The sequence below is a fragment of the Lutjanus erythropterus genome, chromosome 13 (genome assembly GCF_056507025.1).
Source record: "Lutjanus erythropterus isolate fLutEry1 chromosome 13, fLutEry1.hap2, whole genome shotgun sequence".
NCBI classification, from domain to species: Eukaryota; Metazoa; Chordata; class Actinopteri; order Lutjaniformes; family Lutjanidae; genus Lutjanus; species Lutjanus erythropterus.
In genome coordinates, this window is record NC_139329.1 from 28484207 (window position 1) to 28509173 (window position 24967).

Genomic DNA, 24967 nt, shown 5'->3' on the forward strand with positions numbered 1-24967 from the left:
ACTTCTTTGAAATAGTGTTAACACGGGTTTCGTTACCATCATACTATGGATCATGGTCCTTGGTGGTTATATGAGGAGACTCCACTTATTTTACTCACTCTGAGATTTATAGTATTTAAAGGAAAAATGATTAAAAAAAAATGAATCAAAACTCATCAGAGGAAAGGAAATCTTTGCAAGTAATGTGAACAAAACAGTGTCAGGTGTTTAAGTGTTTAAGAAACAACTTTTATGCTTTAAACTTATTATGAAGTAAATGTTAATTGCAATGCAATTATTGTAGAATAATGACACTATCCACGTTTAGATTGGTTCGCTATGAAACGTGCTTTTGCATAATTCTGTCTGCCATCTGGCACAACCCCTCCTCAGAAAATTATGTCTCTGTTATAGACTGAATGAATAAACAAGTTCATGTTTTTTCTCCTGATGTTTTCTTCTGTCACTCAGGCAATAAGGTAATGCTACTCAAACTATGTTATTACTATCCAACACACATCATTACAGTAGCTCTCAATTTGCTTCTTTAGTGAACATGCTTCTTTCTTCTCTCTTATTTTCAAAACTCTGTTCTCCACAGAGCTAAGCGCTAACGATAATATCACTTAGAATTACTAGGGGCCGAGTTGAAAAGTTGTCTTCTTATGCTTTAAGTTGGGAAAAATATCCTCAATATGAACTATGGCTGTGATTTTGTTTTTTAAAGATTTTGACCTTGCTCGCCAACAGAAGTGTTGTTGAACAGCATTGTGCTCAGAGCCGCTACAAGTGGCTGGAAGTTATATTGGTCCTTGTTTCTACAAAAGTATTCAACATTTTTTAGAGTTATGAGTGACTGAAATATTTAGTAGCGCTGTACCTGACTTAGTCGAACTGGATGAGTAATCATTCCTTTCTTTTTTTTCATATAGACTATCAAGCAATGCTTTATTGAATTGTAAGATTTTTGAGCAACATATGGCAGGAGGTTCAGAGTGACAGTGACAGTGTAATATTAACTTCATGCTAATCTGTGTTAACTGTGCTAACAAAGGATCGGAATCACTAGATATCAAACAAACAAACAAACAAAAAAAAGTGTTTACCAGACCTGTGCTCGCTTCCCCATCACCTTGGGACTAAAGGCTTCAGGCTACATTAGCTGCGGCGAGGAACAAGGAAGGAAGACAATTAGATAGAATAAAAAACATGATATTTCTGGTTCTGCTGTATTGATTTTTATTTTTTAACTGTACTGTGTGAGTCCAACAGCAGAACTGCAGTGCTAAATCAGTGGAGTTCTCTTTTAAAAGCCTTCTGGCTGATATGGTTTGGGCTTCTTGCCTTGTTATGTTGTATTCTTGATTCATTCACAGGGTTTGCTGGTGAAAATCCCTCTGAAGCCAAAATAGAAGAGATTCAAGATTATGGCAGCAGCCACATTTCACATTCATACTGTATCTGAATCCAGTATTTCACTGCATGGTAATGTATTGAATTAATGGCTGATTGGTATGAAGCAGGCTCCTGCAGAACCATAATGTGCAGCGAGAGGTTATGTGGGGGCAGTGCAGCCAGTGACGGCAGGCTGCATCCTGAAAATAGCGGTGAGATCTCAGTTCTGCGCACAGACAGATACTCTGGAGGAGAGGAGAGAATGAGTCAGCTGTTCTACCGACACGGGCCAAGATGGAGAGACGGAGAGAATGAAAGATTAACGATGAATCAATCAGAGGTGAGACGCCACCATCGGAATGGTTAAGCAGAGCTGAAGGACACCCATGGTCTGAAACCCACGCCTTAACGTTGAGAGTGGAGGATGATGCTCCTGTTGCTAAGGAATACCTGTTACCTTGGTGATAACGAGACATGTTAAAGGATGAGTCATCAATTTTGAACTGGAGAGCGGTCAGCCGTTCTATACGGTTTCTCAGTGGTCGGAAATGTGTTAGCGACGCTCTGTGACTTTCTTTGTCACTAACAGCAGGAGACGTCACTGATGTCAAGCGGATGAAATTATTAGATCCAATTAATCAAACAGCAGGGGAGGAAGAGAGACTGCAATTAATATTTTTCTCCTGTCTTGTCTATTAGGGAACAGAAAAATGCTGTAATTAAATTTCAAAAAAGATATGAGTGCAAGAGGATAAGTTGCATGGGATTAATGTTTTTGGTTTTTTTTTGTGATGTGTGTTGCATGACTGCATACATTTTAGACTAAGTTTAGTGGAAAGAACAAGACTGACACAGTTTTCTAAGCAAAAGTTAAGTAAGGCACTCATAGAGGTTTGAAAAAGTCCCTACAGTAACTCATTATCATTCTTTTCACCGATGTTTCCAAGAGAACAAATCTTTTACTTTTCTTTTTTGTGCCAGGCAGATATGTCATTAAATGGGACAAACACAGTGAGACCCAGATTCCTCACAAGCAAACGGGAATAAATTGTAGACTTCTTTTAACTGGTTCAGTTACTGATTTGTTGTGGATGGAGGACTCGCCACACAAACAGCAAAAACAAGCCAAAACACAAAAAAGAAAACATATGCATGGATTGGAATACTCAAAATACGGAAAAAAAAAAAAAAAAAAAAAAAAGACAAATACAAAAGATAACTGTCTTCCACCCCGGGTATAACACCGATGGCCAGTGATAGCTGGATGCTAATAGCATCTGCCATAAAAATAGTTTGCATATTTTGCATTGCAAATAATGCATTTAAAAACTGAGCTTCATATTGATGGACTTCAACATGAAAATAGAAAATTAACTTTGCTGATTTACACCTGTCATGGTCATAACTTGTAATGGCTGCAGCCAAAGCCTGAAATGACTTCTTCTTATGTGCCATGGACCTTCATAGCTGTTGAAAAAAAATTGAAAAGACATTAGCGAGCCACAGGTTTGCGCCAGGTGACATGTTTCTTCATTACAGTGAACGCTGGCACTGTGATTTGCTTTGAGTCAATGCCACATACGCTCTCTTGCTGCTCTAAATACTCACTAGGGAACCGAATCATGGCTGAAAATAGCCCCCAACAACAACCTCCTGTTTCAGTAACATTTGACAAAAACTCTTTGTCTAAACAGCTGTTTAAGCGAATTATTTACCCTTTAAAAAACGAAACTATTCAGAATATTCATGACCAATTTGTAAAAGATTTACGCCCTCATTAGGAACAAAATGGGCTTGGGGGTGAGAGGCAGGGAAGTGACAAAGTATTAGAGATAAACTAACATGTTGTTGTTTTTGGTCTTTTCCTGGAATTTGTGACATTAACAAAAATGTAAAATATTACCTCCATACCTGTAAATACTGATTATTGATTTCTACAGTTTAGGCTATGTATGTTGGTTAGGCAATAACTAAGAATCATAAACATAAAACAATAAGTGTAAACAAGCAATCTGGATGCTGATCCCTTAGTATTGGTCACAATTCCCCCCAAAAAAAGACACCTAAGTGGGACATTTTACTGTGTAAAAATGTCTCGGTGCTCTCTGGTGGGCAACAGCCAGACATATACACTGATGCCCCTGGGTCTGCAATAAGCTCATATCAGCTGATATATCTGCCCGGCTGATTCATTGATCTGTCTCTAGTGATGATGCTCTCCACAGCCCATCTACCAGAGCTCCATATACAATATACATATATAGTTCAGCTGAATGGGAACCTATTTTGCACATTTCCAGATATCAAATTTTAACAGTTCAGAAAAAAATCCCTATTTCACCCTCAAACAAGCTGTTTTTGCTCCTGTTCTTAAAGCCCACTTTCTTCTGGTTGGCCAACTTTTCGGAAGCCTGTCGAGGGGCATCACCCACCGTAGATGACTTATATAAACCTAGATGGGGTATTGTCACTTAGCCTTGCCTCCAGTTTTTACCAGTGGCCACTCGCAGTATTGTAGCAAAAAGCAAAATGAGAGACAACAGTAGACAGGAGACGACAGTACCCAGTGCTTCTGAGCACCGTGTTAGCATGGAAAAAAAGTGACATGAGACACTGAATTTGAATAAGTTGCTACTTATCAGACCACAAATGAGAGAGGAACTAGATTGGAAAAACTGTAGACACAGCCTGAGCAGACTATTTTCTGGTTTTCCCTCTGATGCCCTCTGGGTGCTCGGCCTCAAGTTAAGATACCTGTCCAGCAGAAACTCAACGAGAGCTGAGCAACTGGAGGACATTAGGAGGAAAACCAGAAAATATTTAACTCCTTCATGACTGAAAAAGCACTTCCTGTGAGACATACAGAACACAAACATAATCCTGAGCAGAGTGGTTGAAAGAAGATACTCTGACTGGATTGGCGTGTTGTGCCAGGAGCAAATGACCATATAAGCAAATCCAATGTGAAAAAGAATCCAACACCAACTTGTTGTCTTAAAGGGATTACTTTAACATATGTTTAGTTCATTATTTTGGAACTTTGGTCACATTTAACATGACATTATAGGACAGAAAATAAGGCAAAGCATAATCGGTCCCCTTTGAAATTAATAGTCTTTAGATTTGTGCAGATTTTGTCAAATTATATCATTTTGCGCCTGTTTTCTTGTCCAGTATTCTCTACATCCCTGCAATACAACATAACATTTCCACTGCAGTCCTGGTCAACCTCTGCAGAGTGCATGACAGGACCGGTTTTCAGGTGTGAATGACGGAGCTTGGACATTGCTCTCTGCTGACTAACAACAAAACAAACCTTTCAATTGGCTTGTTTGAACTAATCATATCATAGTGTACGTGAATAATTATATATGGGAAGAAAAACGTCTTCTTTGGCAGTTCTTTTGTGAGCTAATTTGCAAAGTCAAACCATGTTTGATCCAGAAAAACATGCTGGGCTGTTGGAAAGCTATCACTGGGATTACAGATGCCATTGTGGGGCGTGAGCGTTGAGAGGCTGAGACTGGAAACGGGCAGCGAGTGTGTTGAAGTCTGTGCACATCACACTTTCACTGGGGTTAGGGTGTAAGAAGCAGCCTGGGCATGTCCACACATAACAAGATGTTCAAGGCACATTCTGCAGTTATTTGCCTCCACAGTACAAGTTTATAAGCTGAGAGACTCCTGTCTCAACCTGTGCTCTACAATGTGCGAGAATAGCACTAACAGATTCAAAATAATGTTTTGCCAGTATAGTTTTTGCACGAAAGAAATAAGAAATTTCCATTAAAATATGCATTTAATGATCTATTTTAAACATGCATCGGTGTAGGAGTGGACAAGAGTGGACAAAGCTCAGCAACACAAACGTTCACACTCAGCTCCTTTTATATGAACATAAAAATACTTGTGAAGTTCATGTCAGGACATTCCTGATGGTTCATAACTGTTTCTCCCACACTGTCCTGAGGCAAAGTGATCACACACATGAACCATTACGGTGTTTATACCATCCTGATAATCAACACAGAACATCCATCATATTTTTTAAAGTACTATTTGCAGTACAAATGGGTTCTGTCTGATATTTTGTTCTGATCATGGCCTCTGATCCACTTGTTTTCTTTTCTCAACACTTTCAGTTAATTAGTTTTTATTCCCATGTCAGTCCAAATATTTGGCCCATCCCACATGGGATTTCCAGACACTTTTAATCATTAAACATCCAAAAAGTATAACGTCTATCTTCTGGGAACAAAATACAGAAGAAGAAGCAAAAACATCACTGATATATACTTTATGCTCGGTCTTTATTTATCCTAGTGGGAAAATTTCAGTCTCACAGTAGCAGAGATACGTAAGGGATAGAAAAAAGGATAAGAAATAAGGCATCAACAACAAAAAATCTGAGAATAAATATACTAACAGTACTAATACAAATGTGAGAACAAATAAAAACATGCATCGATAAAATATAAGATGGGAAATGTGCAAACAGAGTCCAGTTGGGGTCCAAGTGTATAGATTAATTATAGATAAAAAGTGCAAATAAATTATAAACAGAAGAAAGAAAAAAAATGCCTGAAGTTTATTTTGATTTCTTGTCATCTCCCAGCCATCTCAGTTTTTCTAGTGCATTATCCATAATTACAAAATGAATTTCTGCTTTTATCTTACTAACCAAAGTGTTGCTCGCAAGTGCAGAGGTAAGATTATCTGCTTGAAACATAAAAAAAAAAGACGAGGACTCAAAGTGTGGTAGCTGTAGGAGAGGTAGAAGTTCACACTTTGCTTGAGGAGCAAATTGATACTCCTAGTGTGCAAATTAGTGCCAATAAGTGGAGGAAATTGATTAGCACGCCTTTAACCAGAGGAGGGAACTAATCAGAGCTGATTGGTCAGCATGAAACCCTGCATACTGCTGAGTCTGAGTAGCACATTGCAGAATAACAATAACGTATAAAAACCTGATCTGAAACATCAGAAAAGGTACAAACACTTGTTTTTGTAGAGGATATTAAATTAAGCACAGGCATGATAAGAGTGTTGTGTGTACAGTTGAGCAGTACTGTACTGGTCTAGCAGCATGTCTGTAGACTTTGGCAGCAAAAACAGCCTGCGGGGTGCAGATTGGCGTGGCGCAGTGCCTCAGTGAAAGAATGAATGAGTGAAAGAATGAATTTATAAAGCGTTTTGAATGTCGGCAAGTTACTCTCTGCATCTGTGTGGCGATTTTCATATTCAGAAAAGGAAGTGGCATCTCACCTTTATACAAGCAACAGCAGGAGAAAAAAAAACCCCTCCTAATTAATCTAATTAACAAATGCTGCACTGCATGTTTTCAGGTAATAATGACCTTAGTTCACTGGTGTGTTGTGGTGTTCAGAGATGAGCTTGTTGTCAGCCTCCGCCTGTTTGTTGCTGCTTGTTTTTTCCACTCGCTCAGCACTAATGCTTTCTCCACCTCCACCTGTTTTTCAGCGCAATTTAAGGTGGAATGATGTGCGGTACGTCTCGGTGTGGATCGATCTGTTTTGATAAAAATACACACCCACATGCGGTCTGAGTGTTAGATTGTATAAGGTTTTATGTCTAAACAGCGATGGTTCTAGATCAGTTTTACTGGGGGGGGCAGGTGTTTTGTAATAAATGACATTGTTCAAGTTTTCAAAACTTTTAGCTCAGTATATATAGTATAAAGCACAAAAAACAACATCAAATACCATACAGGGCTGAAACTAATGGTTATTTTCATTGTTGGTTAATCTGTTGATCATTTTCTTGATTAATCTATTAGTTGTTTGGTCTCTACTGTTGATCAGTGTTTCCTAAAGTCCAAGATGACGTCCTTAAATGTTCAAAATGAGGCAAATCTTCAACACTTTTTGTTTTGTTTTATGTTTCCTCCCTGATTGTGTTTTATTTATTTTTTCAGCCTGTCTCTCTCTTCTGCCTCTTTCTTGGTCTCAGGTTTTTTCTGTCTGCTGCCTCTGTGTTTTTTTTTCTGGCTGGTCTCTCTGCTCATTAGCCTACAGTATACTACTGTCCATCTTTTTTCTGTTTCTGCTTGTGTTTGTCTCTCTGTCTTCCTCTTTCTGTCCTCTGTAGGGCTCCAATTAACGATTCTTTTCACTTCATTTTATTTTCAATCAAACCTTTTCTCGATTAACTGTTTAGCTGTTTGGTCTATAAAATGTCAGATTTACTGAAAGATGTTGACCACTGTTTCTATGACGTCCTCATATGTCTTGTTTTGTCCACAACTATGTCCACAACACAAATATTCACTTTTGAGAAGGTGAAATCAGAGAATTTGGGCATTTTCTCTAAAAGCAAAATGGCTCAAAACAATTGATCGATTATCAAATTAGAGATTAATTTAATAGCTGACAACTAACTGATCAATCTACTAATCTATGTAAATCAAATTTCAGACTAAACTGAACTGAACTGACTAAACTTTTGCCCAACCAACAGTCCAAAACCCAAAGACTCTTTATTTACTCTCATAAGTGGCAAATGTTTGACAGTTTTACTTGAAAAATGTCTGAAATGTTTACTCGATTATCAGAATAACTGACAAATAATTGTCTTGCTATGCTATAATACATCACGAGGAGTCACTTCTTCAGATTGTTTGTGTCTCATTTTGGAGGAAATCTCTTGATTTCTCTGAAGTTGTTTTGGAAGATAAAAAAAAAGACTCAAAATTATTAATTGGTTATCAAAATTGTTCAAAATTAATTTAATAGTTGACAGTCGACTAGGCCTAATTGCTGCAGCTGCAGTATTTCTTTTATCTGTTTCTTTACAGGATATCATTCTGTCCTTGTTTTTGCTTGCATATTTTTTCTGTCTGCTGTTATTTCCATCCTACTGTCTGTCGACCTCTTTCTGTTTATGCCTGTCTGTACATTCCTCTCCATATCTGACCTCCTGTTTCTGTCTCTGTCGTTTTTTTCTGCCCACCTCTCTGACTCCGAGTCTTCATCTCTGCCTCTGTCTCTGTGTTTTCTCTCTGTTCACCCACTCGATTCGTCTTTATTCTGTCACCGTCCTTCCTCTGCCTTGTGTGTCTTTGAGACTGTGGCGTCTTTGCTGTCTTAATGTTTTTGCTGCTCGGCTCGGCTCCAGAAAGTTATGCGGGGCTGAGTGTTCGTACAGCCAATGGCGAGATGAGCCGTATAAAAGCACTGAGCTAATAGACGTGATGTATGACTCCGTACGTGACTGCTTTGGTAAAGAAGCAGCATCCTACTGCAAGGACACGGCCCTCTACTGCCTGTGTGTGTGTGTGTGTGCGTGTGTGTGTGTGTGTGTGTCAGTTGTAAAACAGCAATGAAATCTCAATGCCAAGTTATCTTCTGTCCTTCGCTGCTGCTGCATTGGAACAACTGTCGCCATTGTGTGTGTGTGTGTGTTTTGGCCTTGCCGCCACGTTAACGCTTTGTGTCCTGGATTTTTCTCTACCTCCCCCTCCCCTCGCTCTGCAGTTGCCATGGCAACGCACCAAGAGGCTCCATCATGTGTCTGCGCCTGTGACCACAATTTTATAACAGCTCACAAGCGCTGGCTTTGTGTGTTTTTGTGTTTATATACTTTCCGTCTTAATTTAGCTTTTGATCATGTTGCCGTTTGCTGTGTGCTGACGCTGAATAATAAGAAGTGTGTTTGTTGTCGAGCTCTCTCAGGCTCGGATTCGGTCTCGCGGAGACAGGATTGAAGCAGTGAGTCGTCTTTAAGGTGAAGATGCGATTCAGTCGTGATAAAGGCATGTTAGATTGATGGACGGTGTCAGCCTTTTCCTGGTACTGATGAGTGCGAGGGATATGTTAGCTCCTCAGAGCACATCATCACATGTTGTTTTACAGAAGTTCATATATCACCGGCTTGTGACAGGAGAGCTCATCTGACAGAGACAAAATGAAACGTGGAAATGTCCCTCAATCAAAGTAACTCTATGCTCCAATCACAATAAATGTAGACGGTGTTTGTCCATCTACTGTAGGTGCAGAACAATGGTACAGTTTAGTGTTCAGTACAATAAAGCAGGGGTTCCCCAACTTTTTTGCTTGTGACCAGGAATTTTGCAAAATAAATATGTATAGATGATAACCATACTTTTAAAAAAATGAAATATTGATATCATGTTAATAACTGACATAAAGGAATATCATGTAAATAATCCATCACTTCCTAAACGTACTGTATGCTCTTAAATCACTTCCATTGCTGTCCGTTCTTGCACTTTTTGTGTGCTTTTGTACAGTTCATGTGCAAAAAGGGGACAAAATGCACAAAGTTAAAGATGACTATGACTGATAGCTTCTTTTTTTTGCAAATTTTCTATAGCTATTGTGACTTTATCGTTGTTGTAAATTCTTTTGGCCACAAAAATCGTGATAAGAAAATCTGATATCACAACAGCCCTTCTGGTGACCCTTTGAAATGAATTCTGACGGCCCCTACATGTCTGTGATAACATCAGCTAAAGAGTAAGCTTGCACCCCTGTAAGGGGGTCTCCACCCCACCATTGCTCTAAAGGACCCGTGAATAGTAATGAATAGACACAGACAAATCTGCAAGCTCAATGTTTCATTTGCTCTGGCAGGTTGATCTGGTCATCCTCCTGTCCTTGGCTCTTGTTGGGCCAGTTACAATTGTGTATTTAATATGGGGCAAGTTTTACACAATGACTGAAAGAGGAGCGTCACCAGTGTCAAACAAGGCAGTGCTGCTCAAATATGAATCATGATTCTGTTGCTGCATTTCTTGTTTCTCACCACATATGTTTTCAGAAACACATTTGAGTGTACTAGCTGTAATTTGAGAATGTTTTACTGTTTGAAAGCGGAGCAAGCACCACCTCCACTTGCATGTGTCATTCAGTACTATGTGATATATTTTCTTGCTCTGATTGGTTGTAGGTTTATCCAATTGGCAGTGGCATATTGGTCTGCACCCATTGATAACAACCCTTGGAAATCAAAAATGAACTGAGAGGTTGCAGATTAATACACATTTGTAAATTAGTCTGGTGATGCCAAGCAAGAAAAGCTTTCCAGAGAGTATTAACATAACAAATCTAAAGAGCGTCATAGTTTGCAATGTCCTGACACAAGTGGCACGGTGGCAGGCTGTTGGCTTAGAGTTTTTTTTTTTTCGGTGGGATCAGCCCAGAAACGTTAGAGGCACGTTCCCAAAATTTCAACAAACAGCCATGTGTGTTGTGGCAGCATCTGAAAACAAAACGCTGAACCCCCTGCCTGATCAATCATTGTAAGTCGCCCTGGGTGAGAGTGCCAGCTAAACTCTCCGGCCTGGAGAAAGAGGCAGCCGGTGCTCTGCAGCCTATTTTCTGTTTTCTCTCTCATGGGCTCCGTTCCATTTTAGACAAGCAAGTGAGAACGAAGTGGAGCAAAGCTGGGAACTGAAAGGACTGACCACGCACATGAACCCTGAAAAGCTCACAATCTATCTTATCTATCTGTCATTATATTCCTGTTTGAAAACCACAGACAAGATGCCGCATTTGTCCAAGTTGTTTCGTCTGTCTGGTTTTGGACGGTGTCCATTTTTTCTGCTCATTCACGTCTGAGGTGATGGGTGGGTGTTGATTGGTTCAATCTGACTGTCTGAGCTCCAAACAGAATCAACCAATTCCAGTTTTGTGTTGGACTGGGTGATAATCCTGTCTTACTGTTTATTATAAAAATAACTTCTCATATTTAGGTATTTAGTTCTCGAATAAAAACAGGTTGAATCTTACTGAAAACTGTCATTAGATCTTAAATTCTTGAGAATATAAATCTTTTTAGATAAAGCTCTGAAATTGTTGTTAAAAACACAATTTCCAGGTTCTTTTTGAGTTTTTATTACCTGATTTTTAATCATTTTACTTTTTTACTTATTACAGTGTCACTGCTAATATTACTCTCAATATCATTGCCAATACTACTTTTCTAATTTAGTTTATTTTACTTTAATTTTTTACTTAACCTTGTTTTGTTGTTATTCTATGAGCATTTACTCCTCATACACTTTATATTTAAAACTCTGTTGTTTTTATTCTTATGTTACTCCTCCTCCTGTTAGTCCTTCAGGATTAATAAACATGAACTGATATTGAGATAATACTGCGGTGATGCTTAGTTCATCATGAGATGTTGTGTTTTTGGCTCTGTTGCCAGTCTGAAAGTTTTCTTTTACAAACACTACTGGAATGTAGGAATAATATCCACTGTGTTTGGGTTTGTGTTTGGCTGTAGAAGTGGTTGTAGAAGTAACAACAAGCTCCTTGTTTTGTACGCTATTTGCAAAATGTCAAGCGCTGCACTTTTTACTCATGAATTGTTGATTTTTATTGTGTCAGAAATGTAGAAGGCACTTTCTGTACACTAAAATACTTCAGCTCTGCCCCAACTTAAAACTAATAGACATTTATTTAACCGTATTTGTAAGTGAGTTTAGTCTTCGTGTTGCAGAAGATGCTTGAATAAATATAACAGGCTTTATTTGTGTGCAGAAAGCCCTGGCCTCATTTTTGACCAAAGCCTGACTGCATTATGTTGTCATCGAAGGCTTTTGATGATTTTATTGTACTGCAAAATCAAAAGATGTCTCTGATGTTGTGATGTCCTTCATCTTCTCTGACTTTCTGTTGATTAAATATGAGTTTCTGTAGTTGCCACCTCATTCTTTATTTGCTCAGCAACACTGACTTTTGATGGTCATGCCCACTTCTTTTATATAGTCCAAACACAGACACGTAACATGTCACTTCCTGTTTTCTTTTTTCCTCTGCTGCGACCTGCAACCTGTCTGACACAATGTGTTCAGAACAGCAAATATAAAAGCTTTCATGAACTTACTGGATGAATCACGATTGAATGATGGCATTCAGCAACAAGTTATTGTCTTGATATTAGTCATCGGCACTTAAAGCTCAGTCTCTTGCACTCGCTGTGAGTCACAAAAAAATGTCAAGGTAGAAGGATGACACTGGGAGATGGATTTTCAGTATAAAGTTACCTACTGGGTTATCTAACTTCCGTCCCACCGTTGTGTTTGCAGGCCTGAGACCCAGCAGAAAGCCCCGGTGAGCGTCCCTCCTCCCCCGCCGCCCCCTCCACCTCCGCCTGAGCCGGCAGGGCCCCCGGAGCCGGAGGAGGAGATCCTGGGCTCCGACGATGAGGAGCAGGAGGACCCCGCAGACTACTGCAAAGGTCAGACACGCCCACGCACACGCACAGACACGGAAGTCGTCTGTCCCAGCACATTACTTCCACTCTCTACATCTGTCATACAGAGCTCAACAGTGGCTCCCCTGTCTCCTCTTCTCCTCTTTTCTCCCTCTGTCCTGATGGGATTTGCAACAGTGTTGTCGTTTCATCAGTGTGACATGGGTGGTAGTTGTGACACGAGCGTTTCAAGGTTGAACGGAGCAGCGGTCTCGTTTCCTGCAGTGGCTCAGGATCATTTTCATCGCACACCTCTGTATCAAAATGCTACACCCCTTCTGTAAACACTGTAGAACATTGCACTTCACTTATCATTCAATATCTGTAGTAAGGTTATCACGATAACAGAATTTTACACTTCAATAAAAAACACTAATACCTCTTTGAATACCGTGGCAAAAAGAAAAAGGTCCTAGGGACACAATATAGGAATTTCTTTCATTTAATCCACAACCTGCACACAGTGCTGCACAAAAAGTCACTGCACACTGTCTGGTTTTGCTGTGCTGCAAGCAAGGAAAGCAACTAATGATTATTTTCATTACTAATATCTACAAATGTCTTGTTTTGTCCACAACCCAAAATATCCAGTTTACTGTCATAAAGGAGTACAGAAACCAGAAAATATAAAGTATCTGAGAAGGTGAAATCAGAGAATTTGGAGATTTTTTCTAACAAAATGACTCAACAATTTATTTGTTGTCAGGAGTGCGTTTGCTGTAGGGCTTCAATAAAGATTTATTTTCATTGTTGAGAAATCTGCCTATTATTTTCATGATTAAACTAGTTAAATTTAGTCTATAAAATGTCACAAATCGTGAATAATGCTCATCACAAACTTCCAGAGCCCAGAGTGATGTCAGATTTGTTCTTTTGTCCAAAGACTCTTCATTTATTGTCGTAAATGAAGAAAAGCAACAAATCCTCACATTTATGAAGGTGGAACCAGCAGATGTTTGACATTTGTGCTAGAAATACAATTAAAGCAATAAGTCTTTCATCAAAAAAGTTGGTGACTAATTTTATTTCAATCAACCTATTGATTAATCGGCTGATTGTTACAGCTCTATTTTGCTGTTATCATTCTAAACACACATGAAGGGTCTTTTTTTCCAGATGGTTTGTGTCTTGTTTTGAAGGAAAACTTGATTTCTCTGAAGTTGTTTTGGAAGAAACATAGACAAACTGTCAGTTTCACTTCAGTGGGATGAAAGACAAAAAGAAAAAAGAAAAGTTCACATCTCTGTTATGCGTTTGTGCTTCTTGTCATTGGCTTTCTGTTAAAAAAACAAAAACATATTATTCTGTACATAAAGCCCTTTATTTTTTGGGTCTTTTATTTATTTAACATTTTAAGAACTTTAAAGACTCTATGATGTTGCTGTAACCCTGTTAGAAATGCACGTATTGTATTATTCCTAATAAGAGCAGCAGTAGCTGTAGTAATATTTGTTCCACGTACATATTGTGGTCTGCCCACCCTTCTTGTGTGTCTGTGCTGTTTTACTAAAAAAAATACACATTTTACACAAGTTTACGTTCAATAAATTACACCTACAACAAATGTAACCCTGGCAAAGCGAGACTTCCCGATCGCCAGCTGGTAGTGTCACTGTAGCAAGAACAAAGAGGATTCTGATGTCTCATTTAGGTAAACACACTCAGCTCCAGGTTGAAGCATTACAAACAATTACTGAATAATTTAACTCTTAACAAGAGCGCCGTTTTTTTTTACACAACCCAAAAGTGACACACAAAATAAAATGGTTATTACTCTTGAACCAGTTTGATTGCAATCATAATCCTGGGCTCTCCTGAACACTTTGAGTTTTTTTTTTTTCTCATTGTCAGAGGGTTTTTTTTGCCTGTTTTTTGTATTATTGCTCTGTTTTGTGTGCACTCCTATTAGAAAATAAACAACTGTTGTTGCAGTGATGTTGGCATTTTAAAAAGGTTCTCACAGACAGAATCATGAGGATTTGCTTTCAAACAAGGTTTCATCTGTTCAACTTCGAATCGAGTTGAAATAGATGCCTAATGGATTAAGAAAAGATATACTGTAAGGCCTATTCCTTATAAATATACTGTGTTCATATTATTATACAAAAATAGCAGCATGTAAAACACAGTTTAGTGTGCAGTATAATTTTATCTGAGAATCTGGGGCTGCTTAAGCTCACATTTATAGTTGCTCGATGTGAACTATTACATTAAATGCCAACTATTTTGATAATCAATTAGTTGTTTTGAGTCATTGCTGCGACAAAAATGTCTACATTTTCTGATTTCAGCCTTACAAGTGTGAATATTTTCTGCTTTCTTTATTCCTCTTTGACAATAAACTGAATATCTTTGGATTGTGGACAAAACAAAACATTTGAGCATGTTGTTTTGGGCTTTGGGAGACAGGGATCAACACTATTCATGATTTTCTGACATTTTATGGACCAAATAACTTATAATAACTTAAAAAATAATCGTTAGTTGCAGACTTAGTAGATACTGAATAGCACATGATGTTCACTAGGGCTGCAGCTTACAATCTGTAGATCATTTTCTCGATAAATCGTTTTGCCTATTAAAAAAGAGAGAGAGAAAAAAAACATAATTCCTCAAAATCTCATCTTCAAGTGTTTTTTTTTACTTCTGAAGAAACAGTCCTAAACCAGAAAATATTCAGTTTGCTGTCACAGAAGACAAAGAAAAGCAAAGAATCTTCACATTTTAGAACCAGCACATATTTGGCTTTTTAACTTGAAAAATTATTCAATTATTAAAGCTATACTATGTAACATTTCTTTGGTAAAATTCCTAAAAATGTGAGATCTGTGTTATATATTTTGTTGAGTTGTGTACTTAATATAACATAATTCAGCCTCTCTCCAACAATGGTCAAACCCAGAGAAATTCATAATTTATTCAAGCTAACAGGTGTTTCCTGCTAGTTACTTTGACCCCCCCCCCCCCCCCCAGAAAACACAGGGTACGTCGGATACATCAGAGAGTGACTAAACATAACATATAATTTCATACATCACCTCCTCTGTGAACACAATTTCTTCCTGAGTCATATCTAATAGATTTTTTGTTTACATATTTTGCATTTAACTGATGATGAAAATAGTGGAGTTATTTGCTTTTGTAACAACTAATCAATCAACTATCTTTTGGTCAAATGTTCTGATGCTTTTCACTCATTATATCTTTGCTAAATATTTCAGCTGCTCTCTCCTCCTGCTTCTCTATTAATCCACAACACTCCTCTCCTCCTGTCTCTTGCTCTGTGTGTTTGACCTCCCTCCCTCTCTGCTGCTCTCCTCCACCTCTCACTCACTAATGGATTTCATGTCATTGGCTGGTTATCACCAGCAGTCGCCTGTAACCTTCATCTCCCGCTCTTCGTCTCTCTCAGGAGGGTACCATCCGGTGAAGATCGGGGATTTGTTCAACGGGAGGTACCATGTGATCAGGAAGCTGGGATGGGGCCACTTCTCCACCGTATGGCTATGCTGGGACATACAGTGAGTCACACACACACACACAAACAGTATGGTACAGTATAGACTCATGCACAAGATACACACACATACTCGCTCACCGCAAACACGTTATGACCCAGAAAACGTCCTCAGCGCACACACACGCGCGCACAATGGCTCCTCTTGCAGTCCTTCGCTTCACCTTGTGCTCACACGCACATCAAACAAACCACACGCACACCACACGTGCACCTGTTGACAGGATCTGGCACATCACCACGACAACGGCTGCAACTAACACCACCAGCCGCCAAAGCCATCCGTTTGCACTATAATGTTGTTTCTGCGTTCACGTGGCAACCGGGGTGGATGGATGACAGTATCATCAACCCAGTGTCACCTTTCACTGACTCAAACACACAAACTCATTTCCTCGTGTCACCGGTGTTAATTACACTAATGGTGGTCATAAAACTTGAGAGCGCACTGTGCAGTCGGTCGCTATCCTTGAAAAATGTGTCAAGAATGTCAACGACTGACGGTTACACTCGAGGTGTCAATGTTAAGAGTTCTGTTGTCGGCTCTCTTACCTCTTAACATAATTTGAACATGAATTTCTATCAAGGAAATACTTACTGCACTCTTAATAATATTCATGTACCTATACAGTGAGTTTCAGCCTTCAACTTTACTGTTTCGGTCCACTCTCATTGCTTTCATAGTAAAGGTCAACTTTATTGTGATTATACAATCATACAGAGTACAATTGCACACTATCAGATTTAGTCTCTGCAGTCAACTTATCCTCGTAATAGGAGCAGTGAGCAGCCGCTGTGGGACCAACTCCAGTTGTAAGCCAGCGCCGTGGTCAGGGGAACTGACTGCAGAATTGACCTGGCGTACAGGTTTTTGGCTACAGCAGGCAGCTGTTTTCAGACTAAAAAAAAAAGCTCCAAGAACCCACCGTGCACGACCTGCTCAGGACCAAACAGCAGACAGACACAGTTAGCGACTAGCTGGTGAACATCGTGGAGGATTTAGCAGCTGAAGACAAAGATGTTTCCCCCAGGAGAATATTGGATTTATATTCAGATTGGTGAGACACAGCTTGTTTCCACCGCCCCAAAATAACAGGTTTAACAGTTATGGCGGACTTTGATTTGCATTTCCTCGCATGTACTTTATATGCACTGTTGTTATTGTATTACAGTAGCAAATCATCACCTTTATGAAGCCAGGGTATTCTTCATGTCAGTGCTAGCTGTATTTCTTCTTAGATCTGGTCCTGTTGAAGCACACTGGGCCACTCAAATACAGAGATAGTGATATAAAGAAAAAAATACTGTTTTCCTTCTTTCCTACACCCTCGCATCCCATATGGAGAAAAAGTCTGACTTTTTTTTTTTTTTTTTTTTTTTTAATTAATAAACTGAAAATTTCTGACAGGATAACAGACAAAAGACTGAACTTAACAGAGGAATGAGCAATAAGAAACTTTTTATAGCTTCAGTAGTTTTTTTCATTTTAAACATATATTATATCGACATATCAATGCTTGGGTCAGCCTTAGGTGGTACACTGGATTGCATCAGACAGATGTGAACAATTTGCATTAAATAGAGTTTCTTCATTAGTGTCATTATAAAATTAGCTATCAGTTATGTTCACTGAGTCACTGAGTGCACCGCTGACTCACCACTGACTCAAAACAATTTAAATATGCACAAATCTAAAAATACGGATGATATTTGAATGTCAACACTTAGTTGTTTTCTGTTGTTCTGTTAATATTAATGCCATGTAAAGTGTTTCATAATCCCATGAGAGATGAGCCACAGGGTGACAGAACACAGTGATCCCAGTGACGTCCATGAACTGAAGCAGTTGTCTTTAGGTTTGGGTAAAAAATGACCACTGGCATTATGAAGGTACTTAGTATTAGCTGATACCTTGAGTTTAGGTTTTGGACAGAAAAAGTTATATTAATCCTTACAATATGTGATATAATGTGTAAATGTGAATCACGAGGAGGCCAAAAGAAATGTGAAGCAGCCTCAGACAATAAAGCATAAAGCAGGATGTGCTGCAGGATGGTTGTGTGTCAGCTTTAATTTTGATTGATTTAGTAATGAGTGTTAATTTAATTTCTGTGTTATGAAATGCCCCACAGCCACATTTGCATTTCCACTGTCAGTGTGGGCAGTGTGAACGATAGCTGAGCAAAGGTGTAACAAAGGCGCAGCGAGGAACATTTTATAATTTCTCAGACGTGGACACATTTATCAGTCTTACAGCGGTGTGTGTGAACCAGAAAGAAAAACCAAAATGCATCTGTGTCGTTGCAGAGTGAAGAACTTTGTGGCGATGAAGGTGGTGAAGAGCGCCCAACATTACACAGAGACGGCCCTGGATGAGATCAAACTGCTGCGATGTGTGAGAATCTGATTAGTTTGACATTTAAAGTGTCTGAGAATCTTATTCTTTTCATTTTTCCTCGTTCTCATTTGTTCCTTTTTTTTCATTTTATCTTCCCTTCTTTTCTTATTCTTATCATGCTTCTTTGCTCCATTTTCTCATCCTTTTTTATCCTCCTCATATCCCTTCTATTTTCTGTCTTCCCTACACCCTCACATCCCATATGGAGAAAATATAGATACATTTTTCTAAATGTGTATATCTTTTATCTGAAAATAATATATATGACAGTCAAACCAGATACAAGATTCTTAGTATATGTGTGTAATATGAAAATACACAATTTTTGAATTTATAAGTACCATATGTGACAGTAAATTCACATATAATATCCTTGTATGTCTTTATAACTGATACATGTTTAAACAAACAATATATGGAACATATAAAAAAACATCATATCCGATCATGATATCATATCATAATTTGAGATATGTAAGTCTCATAAGACATAAAATTCATATAAAACAGATTTTTTTTCTCTTTCTTTTCAATATGAGATCTTCACACCTTGCATCCCCCCACTCTGTTTCTCTGTTAACAAGAAACACTGGTCATTTATCTTGCATGGTGGATGCAGAGGACAGTCATCTTTGAATCAATTTTTCAGCATCTTTATTCTCCTCATCCACCTCCTTTGTCTCCTTTCTTTCCTCAACTGTCTCCCTTTTATTCCCACTCTTCTCCTCTACCCTTCTTATTCCCCTTCAGTCATCCCATTACCTCTTTTTTGCCTTATCTCTCCTTTTATGTCCCTTCTTTATTTGTCCATCATCTTCTGCTCCTTCCTCCTGTCATGTTTGCTTCATCTCATTGTCGTCTTGTCCTCCAGGTGAGGGAGAGCGACCCCAGTGACCCCAACAAGGACATGGTGGTTCAGCTGATAGATGACTTCAAGATCTCTGGAGTGAACGGCATACGTATCCCCATCAGAAGAGTGTGTGTGTGTGTGTGTGTGTGTGTGTGTGTGAGAGAGAGAGAGAGAGAGAGTGACAGTGATATGATAATGTGAGACCTTGACTCTCCATCCCAGATGTGTGTATGGTGTTTGAGGTGCTCGGTCACCACTTGCTGAAGTGGATTATTAAATCCAACTACCAAGGTCTGCCGCTGCCGTGTGTCAAGAGCATCATCAGACAGGTATACACACACACACACACACACACACACACACACACACACACACACACACACACACACACACACAAATGAACTAAATCTATTTATAGGTTTATAGATATTTGGATAAATTATGTATCTGACCACTGCAATCCAGCATGTCCAGCACACGGATTTAGTTAAGAGTTGTAGTGCATTAAAAGCAAAATGATTAATTTTCGCTAAATGGAGCTGTATCCTTATTTGATGATGATGTTTAATACATTGGCAGGTTTAAACTACATTTATCCATGTGCAAGAACCACAGGATCATTGTGTTAAAAGGGAATTTAATGTGAGAAATAATACTTAGTACAACTGATAAGTATGTGTTACATGCAGCACATATTAAAACTAAAAGTATAAAGCAGATGATGAGGAGGAAAGAATGACTATTTTGCAAGGGCATCGTGTGTGTACACAGGACAAAAAAGTAAAGGCAAAAATGTAGAGATGAAAACTACAGGACTACAGGAAATGGTGAAAAATTATATTGCAATGATTTTGACAGATATTGCAGTTGAGATATGATTCTTGATTAGTGGGAATTAAAATTTTTGCATCACATTTTTCATTTTCACTGAAAAAAGTATTAAAATCATAATGATGTGACATTTGTTGGGGTCTGGAAAACCAGATTTTGGACCAGGGAATTTCTGCAGCACTACTGTACTTCATTATAACGCTGTTTTGCCAAACATTATCAAAGCAGTTGCATCTTCTGAAATTTGGATATTGCGCTCAGGCATATTGCAATTCCAATAATATTTCAAATAATTGTGCAGCCCTAATGTCATGCAGATAATTTTGCTCATAAATGCAAACGCTGGTAACATGGAGTTCATGAGTCTTGGGTTTTCTGGAGATAATTCATTTGACCTCTGTTCATATGTTTGTGTGTGTGTGAGGATCAGCAAGATACAGAGAGGGAGAGGACGAAAGGACGTGCAAGACAGATGAATGCACAGAGAGTGGCAGACGTGCTGCCTTGAGCCTGCAGTCAGACGTACCTGCGTGGTTGTCTAAAAGTCTCTCAGAGTAATAATGTGGGCTGAATGCACATTTACAAGATATGTATCTGTATCAGCAGATATCCAAACTAAGGTATCGAAATCAGATCGCAGCTTATAAAAAATGCATCAGTGCATCTCTAATGTATTGATTTTGAAGAAAAATTACACTCATACAACTGGAAGTACCCTTCTTGTTCTGTGAAGCAGTGGTGCTTCATTGCTTTACCAGCCTGAAAATTAGACACAAAGTAGATTTTTGTTGGAGCACTGAGACTCAGAAGATTTCTATCTATAATTCCTCAGGGGGAGAAGGTTACGAAAACGTTGTAGTGTCCAAATATGGCTCGCAAGACTGTGGGGAAAGAAAGAAAAAAACTGGATGGAAAAATATAAAACATAAACAGACCAATATTTAGCCCTGCCAAAACAGTGAATGCCATTGTGCACTTCACACTTCAGTAACACTGCCATCCTAAGACGCAGGACTTTTCCCCTCTCAGCCACCTGATGAGCATGTGAAGTTGTTGAACCATTTCAGCCTCTCAAAAGCCACGGCTGAGGATGAGTAGAGACTAAACGCGACTGTTCTCTGCTTCCATCTCAAAGCCTCTGGACAGAAACAAATGAGAGAAACAGTGAAACAGAAACGTCAACAGCCTCTCCTCTCTCCCCTCAGAGGATGACGAGCAATAGAAGAATGGCTAATTTGTCTCTGAGAAAGAGAGAAGGAATGAAAGGAGGGCAGATAGAGGAGGAGAACTGAACTTGGCAAGAGGCTTTGTCTGCTTTTCTTTTTTTTTTTTTGAGTGTATACACGCCTAAACAAGATGTGTGAGCGTGTTTTTCAGCTAATAAAGTCTGCATCTGTTTATCTGAATGTGTCTGCAGGTCCTGCAGGGTCTGGATTACCTCCACACTAAATGTAAAATCATCCACACGGACATCAAACCAGAGAACATCCTGATGTGTGTAGACGATGCCTTTGTTAGGCGGATGGCCATGGAGGCCACCGAATGGCAGAAAGCTGGAGCACCCCCACCGTCTGGATCAGCAGGTAGACACAAAAATACTAGCTGAAATAATAGTTCAACATTTTGGGAAGTTTGAGAGTTAGAGGAGAAGACTGATACCACTCTCATAACGATAATACAGAAAAACACTGCACACATATTTACATATTTAAGATATTCTGTTTTTTCCTTCATCTTGAAAGAGATAATATTCCTAATGAGCTGTTTACATGGCTAATAAAAGTGAATATTCCACTAATATTCCAGTTTACATGCAGCTGTGAATAGTGTGATTGTGGAAAAGTGGAACAGCTGGAGTTTTTTTTATTATTATTATTGGTGGTGGACTTGTTTGACCATGCAGACACAGCCTTTCATTCATTCAACTACTTGGAAAGTTTGGTGGTGCAATATTTTTGCATATCTAAAAAACAGGTGACATCCAAGTCTCAGTGTTGTTGTCTTTTGTACATGCTGCAATGAAAACCTCAGTTGAGACATATATTCATGTCTAGTGCTCCTAAAGCAAAGAATAGCACATTCAGAATAAGGCCTCAGAATATCCAAACTAATTATGCTGTTTACGTGACTTGTGTCAATTTCAGACTGTCATATTTTGAATAATGGTGGAAAATTAGTGTGCGTGTGCAAACATAATCACTGTAACATACACTATGGAGAAGCAACGTGACATGTATCTGTGGTGTCTAGCTGAAGTGAATTTGCAAATCCCAACCCTTGTTGGGCTTTTAATCTCTTAAAACTACTAAAGAAATCAGTGGATAAATCCAGATCAAGATCAGAACATCAGGAGCAGTTTTTAAAAACGTGTGTATGTGCAAGTGCTTCTGTGTCTGTGTGGTACATGACTGTGTATGAAATGTTACAGAGTTGTCAGAGAGTGTGTGTATGAGTGAACATATATATGAATACATGATGTAGTAAACAGGAAATTTATGTGATAAGTGAATCCATTCAAAGGTAATTCAGTGTTTGTTCAATATGAATCTACAGCCAGCAGCCGGTTAGCTTAGCATAGCTTAGCTTAGCATGACAGCTGGAAACAGGTAGCCTGGCTGATGACCAGACTCCAAGGAAAGTCACATCATTACAGAACATTCAGTGCTCCAGACTTTGGTTCCAGTTCTGTTGAAGCTTAGGGGACATGCAGTGTCAGTCATGATATTTAGAGACCAACAGTGAATAAATGAATGCATTCATTTGGAAAAATTAGTCAGGATGTTAGTCCAAAGTGTGTTCTTTTTTTCTTCAGAGTCAGGCCACACAGATATGTTGGGTTTTAGTGTTTCTCTCCATGCATCATAAGCTTCATTAGAACTGGCATCAAAGTCTGGCATCAGGCAAAGCATAGGATGTTCTATATGATGTAATGACCCTTTCCTCTTTTTATTTTCCTTGCCAGACTCCAGGAACAAACTGCACTTGGCCAAGAAATAGTCAAGCACATAATCCTAAATAACATCCCAAGTTGCTTTTTGTAACTCTTAGTCTTTGTACAGATTAAGGTAGATTTTGTTACCTTTGGGCAGAGAAAGGTGAGCTGTTTCCCCCTTTTTTTCCAATCTTTATGCTAAGCTAAGCTAAGTGGCTGCTGGCTGTAGGATCATAATTACTGTATAGACAAGAGAGTGGTCGATCTTCTTACCTGACTCTCACATAGAATGCCAATAAAGGTATTTCCCAAAATATTGAAATATTTCTTAATTTATTTCTGGTGTTTCCCCCACACAGTTTACCAAATTTGCATCTATTTTACTAAGTAGAAGTAAAGTGAAAGAAAAACAAGTTAGGAAACCTGAATTTGCCAGTATGTAGTGAAGTCTGTAGATGTAGTCTCTTATTTATGCAGGATGTGTAGCTTCTTCATCAGAATTCAGATTTTAGGTAAAAAGGGAAGCTTACAATAGCATACATGTAGTAGGTTAACAATTAATACTCCTGATTTGAAATAAGTGTTTATAGTTAATGCAAATAAATCAGGAATCATCAATAATGTAACAAATCTTTTTTTTGTAAATGATCATGTTTAATATTGAAGTGCTCTGTAAAGAAAAAGGATTCACCGAGAAGTCTTTTGTGCATCACAGAGACGTTTCCTGCGTTTTCATCTCCTGTCACCGAGTTCCTCCACTGAAAAAAAAAAAGTCGAGTTGTTTAAAAAAAAACATCTCGACAAACTCGTCTTGAACCCTGTCCTCCTGGTGAACCTCCTCATGAGCTGTCAATTGCTTGCATCAGCCGAAGGAGTCGTTTTGAGCCTCAGGGAAACCAATTACACTGCTTACATTTCTACGCAATTAAAGTCGGGCACAAAACCATCAGCTGTCCAAACAGGAGGGCTCGCTAGTGACCGAATCTGGAGAGACAAAATAGATAAAATGTTTTATTGTCATTAACGTAAGTGCAGACATGTGCTTTATAGCAAAATGCCTTTAATTTCTGCTGTATGCTTACTTCTACTAGATTGAAGGACAAAAAAGGCAACGTAATTTGATTATTTGGTTTATTTAGGAATATTTTTGGTGCACAGAAAAATATGTTTGACATATTGTTGTTTTGCTGAGCTGGAAACTCTCAGTAGATGATACAAAATCAGCCAGTCAGTCTTGAAAATGAATACTTTGTGCACCACTTTGTCTGCTGAACGTGCATCTTAAGAGACTATTTATGGAAAATACAAAGGATTGATCATATTTACTTTGCATCTGTGTTTGGAAACAGGCAGGATTTACACCTTAGATTGTTTTTACACAGTGTCTTTTATATATTTATTAAGTATATCTTTACTGTACTATAGTGTCGTACCATATAGGAGATATACTCTAAGGCAAGAAGAATAAGCCAGTAATGTTATGGATCTGGGACAAGCGTATAAGGCTGTGGGAGTGTGAAAGATCTTTTTCTTCATTTGTTTGCAGTTCTCTCACTTCCGCTACAGATTCTGTACGTATCAGATCTATAAAGGCGGCGTGCGCAAAACCTAATGATTTTTTCTTTCCAGACGAGTAACAGTATTGAATGTAGCGTGAACTCGGCTGTGTGGCGGATTGATGTTGGCGACACGTTGATGAGGCCTCTGATTGTTGTTGTTTTTCTTTCTGTCTGTCAGTTAGCACAGCCCCCCAGCTCAAACCGGTGAGTACAACAGATGTGAGTATGAAATGAGAGGAATGCACACACACACAAACATAAACAC

General features: G+C 38.7%; 1 protein-coding gene across 5 annotated transcripts in view; it reads left to right on the forward strand.

Moving 5' to 3' along the window:
- Positions 1 to 24967, forward strand: part of srpk2 (SRSF protein kinase 2) — a 94925-nt gene that overhangs the window by 50349 nt on the left and 19609 nt on the right. For 3 of the 5 annotated variants that reach the window (XM_084733751.1, XM_084733750.1, XM_084733753.1), the window contains 7 exons: positions 12449 to 12600; positions 16028 to 16136; positions 18440 to 18527; positions 19402 to 19489; positions 19603 to 19709; positions 21629 to 21794; positions 24881 to 24921. In XM_084733751.1, the coding sequence (XP_084589877.1) occupies positions 12449 to 12600; positions 16028 to 16136; positions 18440 to 18527; positions 19402 to 19489; positions 19603 to 19709; positions 21629 to 21794; positions 24881 to 24921 (751 nt within the window). The remainder of the gene's footprint in view (positions 1 to 12448; positions 12601 to 16027; positions 16137 to 18439; positions 18528 to 19401; positions 19490 to 19602; positions 19710 to 21628; positions 21795 to 24880; positions 24922 to 24967) is intronic. The other 2 variants (XM_084733754.1, XM_084733752.1) reach the window with 1 other exon arrangement.